Source organism: Myxine glutinosa, chromosome 7 (genome assembly GCF_964187855.1).
Source record: "Myxine glutinosa chromosome 7, kmMyxGlut1.1, whole genome shotgun sequence".
Lineage (NCBI taxonomy): Eukaryota > Metazoa > Chordata > Myxini > Myxiniformes > Myxinidae > Myxine > Myxine glutinosa.
In genome coordinates, this window is record NC_136267.1 from 15,813,117 (window position 1) to 15,823,694 (window position 10,578).

General features: G+C 37.0%; 1 protein-coding gene across 2 annotated transcripts; it reads right to left on the bottom strand.

Annotated features, from left to right (window-relative positions):
- Window positions 1-4,498: 4,498 nt before the first annotated feature.
- Window positions 4,499-7,189, bottom strand: LOC144892895 (uncharacterized). Of its 2 annotated transcripts, none has more exons than XM_078781307.1 (4): window positions 6,369-7,189; window positions 6,126-6,278; window positions 5,585-5,714; window positions 4,499-5,364 (listed from the first exon to the last, which is right to left on the bottom strand). In XM_078781307.1, exons 1-4 carry the CDS (start codon window positions 6,422-6,424, stop codon window positions 5,062-5,064), a joined length of 642 nt encoding a protein of 213 aa, XP_078637433.1. In that variant the 5' UTR covers window positions 6,425-7,189; the 3' UTR covers window positions 4,499-5,061. The 2 variants fall into 2 exon arrangements, with proteins under 2 accessions (XP_078637433.1, XP_078637434.1); XM_078781308.1 differs by having other exon boundaries at window positions 6,126-6,249; window positions 6,369-7,183.
- Between the last annotated feature and the right edge of the window lie 3,389 nt (window positions 7,190-10,578).

Below are 10,578 nucleotides of genomic sequence, written 5' to 3' on the forward strand. Positions count from 1 at the left end.
TGTCAACGGGTACAAACGCAGACCCTGGTTATAGTCAAAGGAAGTCAATGTATAATGATGAAACAAAAGCAGTGAATAGTTTTACCATAGCAGTACCTCTTAAAGGTATATTTGGATTTTGCGATTATGATAAAGTTTTGTATGGTCTTAAAATTAGATTTCAACTACAAAGGAATGATAATGTAAATAGGTTGCTTTTTGGGGATGAAAATGCTTTTGGAGACAACAATAAATTTGTTATTAATGATTTGTGTTGGTATATCAGTGAATATACTCCTAATCTTAAAACGGAAGAGATGTTAAATAGAAGACTTAACTCAAAGAAACCGCTAAATGTATCATACCTTAAAAGAAGATGTCAACACGTTAAACTGGAACACACTACCTACACTTGGAATTTGGGTGTTCTTCAAGGAAAGCCACGATACCTCTGGCTCATTTTTAAAAAACCAGATGGAGAGGACGGTACTAATAAGAATAATGCGCTGAGTGATAATGCTAAGGTGAAACAACTTCGGGTTTCTCTTGATGGCACATTTTATCCACGAGATAGATTGGAAATTGATTGGGAAAAAAATGATTATGCGGAAGCCTACAAGTCCTACCAAAAGGTGTGTGAAAGTAATGGTAATAATGATCCTATTTTGGATATGGTTGCATTTAAAGGTTTATATACAATCTACGCAATTGACCTGAGTTCTCAAAAGGAAACTATAAAGTCTAATCGAGTGGATACTTCTCTATACATTGAAAGAGGGGAGAATGAAGAAGTTGATGCTTATTGTTTGCTTTTGGAGGAAACAGAATTACAGATTAATACAGATAATGGTGTTATGATTAATATCACATAGGTTTTTTCTCATAAATAAATGGTTGGGGTATATGTTAATCAAATCAATCTTAATAAATTAACATCTTGTATTCAAAATCAAAAGCCTTGTATTATTAATGTTAATACAATTCAAAGAAAAGGAGCTGTAAGAATTGATGTTTTACTCACACACACACAAGTAAAAACACTAAATGATGTTGGATCACTTAAAATTAAAATGACGAAACCTATGTTAAAGAAATATTCAATAGACGAGTCAAGAGGAGGATTTCTCCCGTTTCTAATTCCTTTATTTGCTGGTTTAAGTGCGGCGGGAGCATTGACTGGTGGTATTTCAGCAGCGGTAAAAACTGCTAACGAAAGGAAGGCACAACTAAAAGCTCAAAAAGAATTGGAAAGACATAACAAGGAGTTGGAGAAACAAATTAGTGGAAGTGGTGTAATTGTAGATTTTGCTCAAAAACTTGAAAGTCTACCTGATAAAGCTAGATTGTTGGTTGGAGATATGCTTTCCTCTATCGCTCAAGCGGGTGTTAAACTAACTAAACGGGGTAATGGATTGTATCTTTCTCATAAATAAATGGATAAATGGTTTAAACAATTTGGAAAGAATACAACGTCAAATATAGAACTAGCTAAGTATTGTAAAACACTAAAAATTGATAATGTGGTTATTTGTATGAGAGATGAATTAATACATATAAATAAGAATACAAAGAATATTATTATGAATTTAGACACACAGAATGGTTCTCATTGGGTTTGTATTCATAATAGTCAGGATAAATATTATTTTGATAGTTATGGTATGCCACCACCTGTTGAAGTAATACAATTCTTACAGAATGGTGTTTATCAAACATTTCAAGTTCAAGAAATTAATTCTAAATGTTGTGGTCAATTATGTTTATATGTATTATTTCAACTCAACAATAATGAAAATTTTTATGATATCATTTTTAATCTAATATAAATGACTTATGTTGGAAAAGATGGTTCTATCTTTGGAAAATCCTCTCAGGATATTGATTTATCAAATTATTATACAAAGGCACAGGCTGAACGACAAAAATATAGTGTAAGTAAAAATATTAATATGAAGAATACTTATAAATTAATCAATTATCCAAACCCTACAGATGCGAATGACTTGATTAGATTCAGTGATTTATCACAATATATATCTTTAAAGAAAACAGCACGTTTTGTGAAACAAGTAAAATTTACAACCACAACACCTGGTTATACTGACCATACACCTTTCCTCATTGAATTTAACTACCTGCTTACAATTAAATTTTATAAAGAAGGACATTTAGTTAATATGCGAATTAATAAATGGGGGTATGATATGCCTGATTTAGGGTATAATTGGTCTTTTTCAATAAACATAGAAGACCTACATGATTTAAATCAGTCTCGTAAAGAAGAATATTATCCACTTGGTGAAGATAAGGATTTATGTGGAAGTACAATTAGTAAACAACAAATACGTGATTTTAAGAAAATAAAAATATATGATAGTATAGCGATGGTTCGCATGACAAAGAAGGAAGGTAATGAGATAAGGATAGAAAGCCGAGGAATACAAACCGATTTGGTAGTGGGAAGATGGGGTGGTATTACCTGTCATAATATTAATCTCACATATATTTCTGATACATAAATGGCAGGAAGAAGACTACAAGAGAATTATAATTTTTGTATTCAAGGATACCTACAAGAAAAGGGTGCTCGGTATTACATACCTTATGATTTGGAGCATATACATGGGAATTTTGTCATAAAAAACTGGCCTTATACTGATATTGTTAAACCCACAAATAGAGACTTGTTTAAAATATTAAATAAAAATGAACTTCTCAAAGTTATGAAATATAAAACTCTTTTAGAAATCGTCAACAAATCTTATTGGTATCCTATTATGAGAAAAATAATTATAGATACAAGAATATCTCAAAATCCAGATGAGTATATGTATAATATTCTTTGGGGTTCAAACTCAAGGGTAGCAAGGGATGAGGAAGGAGTTGAAGAAGAGAAGGAGGAAAGAGAGAAAAAGGAGAAGGAGGAAAGGGAGAGGGAGGAGAAGGAGGAGAGGGAGAAAAAGGAGGAGAAGGAGGAGAGGGAGAAAAAGGAGAAGGAGGAAAGGGAGAAAAGGGAGAAGGAGGAAAGGGAGAAAAGGGAGAAAAAGGAGAAGGAGGAGAGGGAGAAAATGGAGGAGGAGGAGAGGGAGCAAAGGGAGAAAAGAGAGAAGGAGGAGAGGGAGGAAAGGGAGAAAAGAGAGAAGGAGGAGAGGGAGCAAAGAGAGAGGGAGGAAAAATATAAAAAGATGGAAATCAGTGAGATTAATAAAAGATTGAAGGTATTACACCAAATAAATCAAACTCAACGCACTGAGGAGGAAAATAAAGAAATGAAAAGTCTAATGGAAATATTATTTTCAAGATTAACAACGTCAATGTCTTCAATTTCAGGGAGATTTTAAACGAGAAAGTGGTGAAGAAGAAGAAGAAGGAAAAGATTATGTGGTTGATGATGTTGGTGTTATTGACTTTAGTTAGTTTTATTTGTAAATAAATGGAGGAGAGAGTGAAGGCATTCCTTAGGATTCTTTATGTTTTAAAAATAAAGATTGAAATGTATATGTTGAAAACCAAAAAGGTTTTGATACTCTGTCGGAATTTTTCTGATAAATAAATATGAGTTATTGTCTCAAATGTAAAAAGAAAACTAAATCTAAAAATATCTCTTATGTTAAAGCTAAAAATAATAGAGTTTATCAAAAAGGAATATGTCAAGTATGTGGCTCTAAAAAGTGCCAATTCATCTCTCCTAAAAGAGGAGGAGACATACAAAAGTTTCTGTCAGGAAGTAAATTTACAACAACTGGAATTCCAGGGGAATTACACCTTCCAGGGTATTCTTTCTGTGGTCCAGGAACAAACTTGGATAAAAGATTAGATGAGGCTGACAATCCTAAACCTTGGTCTAAACCTACAAATAGGGTTGACGAAGTGTGTATGAAGCATGATATTGCTTATGGGAAAACCACTACGTTGACTGAAAAACATAAAGCCGACAGCGAAATGTTGTATAATTTGTCTTTGATACAAAATCCAACGTTGAGAGAGAAAGTTGATAGGTTTATTGTGAAAAATTTGATAAATGCTAAATTGAAACTTGGTCTTGGTTATTCCTCAAAAAACTATTAGGCTCTAATGATGTCATCAAGACTGAGGAGCTTTTGGCTGAAGAATTACACAAACCTATAATCACAAAGTTTAAAAGAAGGAAGGTTTATTCTAAATACACCGACCACATATGGTCCGCTGATTTAATTGAATTGAATAATGACAGGGGATACAGGTATGCTTTAACCGTTATTGATTTGAGGAGTAGATTTGCCTGGGTTGTCCCTTTAAAAAATAAAAGGGGTGATACTTTAATGTTAGCCTTTAAGCTAATATTTGATCGGGATAAAAGGAAACCAAAGAAGTTATGGACTGATGAGGGAACAGAGTTCTATAACAAAATATTCATGAAATTTCTTAAGGGGAAGGGTATTAAATTATACAGCACCTTTAATGAAGGAAAGGCAGTTGTTATTGAGCGTTTTAATCGTACTTTGAAAGAGAAATTATATAAAAAATTCACACAACTCGGTTCTCAAAAATGGGTGTATTTAATTCAGGATATTGTAGATGATTACAACAATACAGTTCATTCATCAACAAAATCAAAACCATCAGAAACATTTACAAAATTAGAATATGAAAAGGAGATTAATTTGAGAAAGCCCAAGTTCAAAGTTGGTGATATTGTAAGGATATACAAATGGAAAAGCCATTTTGAGAAAGGTTATACACAAAAATGGACTAATGAATTATTTATAATCGTTGATGTAATGGATACAGTCCCTTGGACCTACAAATTAAATGATATAAATCGAGAAGAAATCTTGGGTTCATTTTACTCGCAAGAATTACAAAAAACAAAGCTAATAATTCATTAAACAACATTTCTATTCACCCCACCCAGATTAGCTAATTTAATTAGTGGTAATAAAAAAAAATTTAAATAAATTAAAATCATAAGCCACACCCACACAGACCACGCCCACACAGACCCCGCCCACACAGACCCCGCCCACACAGACCCCGCCCACACAGACCACACCCATCATCCCCCACCCTCCGTGCACCCCCACCCTTGACCCTTCACCCCCCTCATCCCACCCCCACCTTCCCCACACACACAAGGGGAGGGGAGGGGTGGGATGAGGGGGGTGAAGGGTCTTTGGCAGGGGTGCACCTCCCCGTTCCCTCCTTTATTCTCTTTTTGTAATTAATAATTAAATAATTGTAAACAAAACAAATATATATAAATATTGAAAACATTAAAATCTTTATATTATTAAAACATTTTTCTTGAGGTATACATTCAACTTCTCCCCAGCATAAGTCATCAATTTCTTCCCAGCACAAGTCAAAGGTTGGTTCAGCAGATGTCTTCAGGTTTTGAATCTCTTTCTATTAAAGACAAGAGGGGAGAGATATTTATTTCATATTTATGTTCCATGTCAAAGCGTCTTGAAAAGCGCTATACAAAATAAATGTATTATTATTATTATTATTAATATAGGGTCGGATGCCCTTCCTGACACCAACCCTGAATCACCTCTTACGATGCGCAGGGATATGGTGTACCTATTATAAACGGTGAACCACACACACGTACACACATGCTTACCTCGAAAAAATCCAGCTTAGCGTCAAGATCGTTGAGTTGAAAATGTAGAGGTTCACAGGTTGGTAGGAAATAACCACTCCTTGGGGAATCAAAATCATCCCACTCAAAATTTTGGTCTTCGAGGTTAATACTGCAAACAAAATAAGGAGAAATTACTATTATATGCTGAAGTAAGCCTGACAAAACATCACACACACGCACACACACACACACACACACATTCACAGATACATACACACACACATACACACACACATACACACACACACACATACACACACACACACACACACACAATCTCATTTTTTCATTTCTGTTCCTCACAATTCGATCTCTCTATTTTAATCACAGACACACATGCACACACATACACATACACACACACACACACACACACACACAATCTCATTTTTTCATTTCTGTTCCTCACAATTCGATCTCTCTATTTTAATCACAGACACACATGCACACACATACACATACACACACACACATGCACACACACATGCACACACCTCTCGTTTTTTATTTTCTATCATACCTTTCACGTGAATTTTCTAAGAACGGTGAAACATTGAATTCATTCTGAGCCCACCATCTCGGAGGTAGGTTATTCAAACCCGTATTCAGTTCGTTGTGGAACTCTTGAGAAACAACTTGAAATTCTGCCAGGATATTTACAATATTTGAATTGCTGCAATGAATAGGAAAAATAAATTATTAGTTGTATAATTAATCACATACAAAGCTCTCATTAACAGTGTTTAATACCAAATGAACTTACCAATGTCCTGGCGAGTATTCTTCATCAGAGGAAAGACTGGAATAAGACAAGCTCATCTTCGTTCACAATGTTTAAATGTCCCATTCGGAGACCTCTCTTTTTATAATGAACAAAATGTATTTCGGGGAACTGAAGTGCTTGTCAGCTTTTGGAAACTGAGGGCGTGTGTTTGTGAAAAACAGGAAACAAGACAAAGAGAATTCCTTGGAAGTTATCCAAGTGAAACAACGTCATTTCTCAAGGTATGTGGTTCGAGTGAGCATGAGCCTAACAGTGAGCTATTAATTAGAAAAGGTTCGAGTGGTATATAAATGGAAAACAAAATGAATGTAAAAAATATCAAATAAGTATAATTGAAAAGGCAACTGGTAAAAAAGTTCACAAAACAAATAAGAGAATTAATTTAAATACCGGTGAGTTGGATGAGACGGTGAGGAGAGTTGTAGGAGAATTAAATTATTTCCCACGCATAAACAAATATTTGTAGGGTCGTTGTTTGAGTGGGTTATATTCACCAGATGATATTAAGAGTAAAAGGTTAAAAGGTCCATGAGGTCAGAAGGATCACAGGTGTTTAAGTGGTCTAATGAATAAGGATAACATGTCAAAAGGTTAGAAGGTTCGTAAAGAACAGGGTGAGAGAAATATAGGTGTTTAGGGTCAATGAGGGAGGGAAAGAATTAATATGGAAGTGAATGGGTCAATGTTTGAGTGGGTCAAAGATTAATCTGCCAGATGATATGTAGAAGAAGGATGATAGGTCTATAAGAGAAAACAAATATTTGTAGTGTTTGAGTGGTCTAATGAACAACATTAAGGATAGGTACTACAGACAAAAGGTTCATAAAGATGAGGGTGGGAGAAATAGAGGTGTTTATGATTTTTGAAAAAGACAAGGGGTTAAATGACATTAGATAGGGATTTCCCATGTTAAACGGAGGTGTCCCAGAAGCAACATTATTACACTACTCACAAGTGTAGAATGTGGTTTTCAACATGATCGCAAGGGTGGAAAGTGGTTTTCGACACCAGCACAAGTGGGGAAAATGGTTTTGCAACACCAACACAAGTGTTAAAAGTGGTTTTGCAACACTAACAGAAGTGCGAAAAGTGATTTTGCAACAATAACACAAGTGTGAATGTGGTTTTGCAATACTAGCACATGTGTGGAAAATGGTTTTAAATGCCAGCACAAGTGTGGAAAGTGGTTTTGCAACACTAACACAAATGCAAAAAGTGGTTTTCAATGCCAGCACCCGTGCGAAAAGTGGTTCTGCAACACCAGCTCAAGTGCGGAAAGTGGTTTTCAATGCCAGCACAAGTGCGGAAAGTAGTTCTGCAACACTAGCTCAAGTGCGGGAAATTGGTTTTGCAACACTAACACAAGTGCGAAAAGTGGTTTTGCAACACTAACACAAGTGCGAAAAGTGGTTTACAACAGTAGCACGAGTGCGGAAAGTGATTTTGCAACACTAACCCAATTGCAAAAAGTGGTTTTCAACACTAGGACAAGTGCGAAAAGTGGTTTTCAATGCCAGCACACATGTGGAAATTGGTTTTGCAACACGAAGACAAATGCGAGTTGTGGTTTTAAACACTAGCGCAAGTGCAAAAAGTGGTTTTGCTGCACTAACAGAAGTGTGAAATTGGTTCTGCAACACCAGCTCAAATGCGGAAAGTGGTATTCAACGCCAGCACAAGTGTGGAAAGTGGTTTTGCAACACTAACACAAGGGCGAAAAGTGGTTTGCAACACGAACCCAATTGCGAAAAGTGGTTTTCAACACTAGCTTGAGTGCAGAAAGTGGTTTGCAATTCAAGCACAAGTGTGGAAATTGGTTTTGAAACAATAACACAAGTGGGGAAAGTGGTTTTCAACACGAGCGCAAGTGCGACAAGTGGTTTTCATTGCCAGCCCAAGTGTGGAAATTGGTTTTGCAACACTAAGACAAATGCGAATTGTGGTTTTCAACACTAGCGCAAGTGTGAAAAGTGGTTTTGCAACACCAACACAATTGCAAAAAGTGGTTTTCAACACAAACCAAAGAGTGAAAAGTTGTTTTCAACATTAACAGGAGTGCAAAAAGTGGTGTTGAACACCAGCTCAAGTGCGGAGAGTGGTTTTCAACGCCAGCAAAAGTGCGAAAAGTGGTTCTGCAACACTAGCTCAAATGTGGAAAGTGGTTTTCAATGCTAGCACAAGTGCGGAAAGTCGTTCTGCAACAGTAGCTCAAGTGCGGAAAGTGGTTTTCAACATGAGCACAAGTGGGGAAAATGGTTTTGCAACACCAACACAAGTGCTAAAAGTGGTTTTGCAACACTAACACAAGTGCGAAAAGTGGTTTACAACACGAACCCAATTGCGAAAAGTGGTTTTCAACACTAGCTTGAGTGCGGAAAGTGGTTTTCAATGCAAGCACAAGTGTGGAAATTGGTTTTGAAACAATAACACAAGTGTGGAAAGTGGTTTTCAACACGAGCGCAAGTGCGCCAAGTGGTTTTGCAAAACTAACCCAATGCTAAAAGTGGTTCTCAACATTAGCACGTTTGCGGAAAGTGGTTTTCAATGCCAGCTCAAGTGTGGAAATTGGTTTTACAACACTAAGACAAATGCGAATCGTGGTTTTCAACACTAGCGCAATTGCAAAAAGTGATTTTCAACACAAGCCAAAGTGCGAAAAGTTGTTTTCAACACCAGCACAAGTGCGGACAGTGGTTTTGCAACACAGGCACAAGTGTAGAACGTGGTTTTCAACATGATCGCAAGGGTGGAATGTGGTTTTGCAACACCAGCTCAAGTGCGCAGAGTGGTTTTCAACGCAAGCACAAGTGCGAAAAGTGGTTTTGCAACACGAACACAAGTGAGACAAATGGTTTTGCAACACTAACACAAGTGCATAAAGTGGTTTTGAACACGAACAGGAGCGCGAAAAGTGGTTTTCAACACTAGCTGAAGTGCAAAAAGTTGTTTTCAACGCCAGCACAATTGCGGAAAGTGTTTTTGCAATACTAGCACATGTATGAGAAGTGGTTTTAAATGCCAACACAAGTGTGGAAAGTGATTTTGCAACACTAACACAAGTGCAAAAAGTGGTTTTCAATGCCAGCACAAGTGCGAAAAGTTGTTCTGCAACACTAGCTCAAGTGCGGAAAGTGGTTTTCAATGCCAGCACAAGTGCAGAAAGTAGTTCTGCAACACTCGCTCAAGTGCGGAAAGTGGTTTTCAACACCAGCACAAGTGTGGAAAATGGTTTTGCAACACTAATACAAGCGCGAAAAGTGGTTTTGCAACACGAACACAAGTGCGAAAAGTGGTTTACAACAGTAGCACGAGTGCGGAAAGTGGTTTTGCAACACTAACCCAATTGCAAAAAGTGGTTTTCAACACGAGCACAAGTGCGACAAGTGGTTTTGCAACACTTACCCAATTGCGAAAAGTGGTTTTCAACATCAGCACGTGTGCGGAAAGTGGTTTTCAATGCCAGCACAAGTGTGGAAATTGGTTTTACAACACGAAGACAAATGCGAATTTAGGTTTTCAACACTAGCGAAAGTGCGAAAAGTGGTTCTGCAACACTAGCTCAAATGTGGAAAGTGGTTTTCAATGCTAGCACAAGTGCGGAAAGGCGTTCTGCAACACAGGCACAAGTGTAGAATGTGGTTTTCAACATGATCGCAAGGGTGGAAAGTGGTTTTCGACACCAGCACAAGTGGGGAAAATGGTTTTGCAACACCAACACAAGTGTTAAAAGTGGTTTTGCAACACTAACAGAAGTGCGAAAAGTGATTTTGCAACAATAACACAAGTGTGAATGTGGTTTTGCAATACTAGCACATGTGTGGAAAATGGTTTTAAATGCCAGCACAAGTGTGGAAAGTGGTTTTGCAACACTAACACAAATGCAAAAAGTGGTTTTCAATGCCAGCACCCGTGCGAAAAGTGGTTCTGCAACACCAGCTCAAGTGCGGAAAGTGGTTTTCAATGCCAGCACAAGTGCGGAAAGTAGTTCTGCAACACTAGCTCAAGTGCGGGAAATTGGTTTTGCAACACTAACACAAGTGCGAAAAGTGGTTTTGCAACACTAACACAAGTGCGAAAAGTGGTTTACAACAGTAGCACGAGTGCGGAAAGTGATTTTGCAACACTAACCCAATTGCAAAAAGTGGTTTTCAACACTAGGACAAGTGCGAAAAGTGGTTTTCAATGCCAG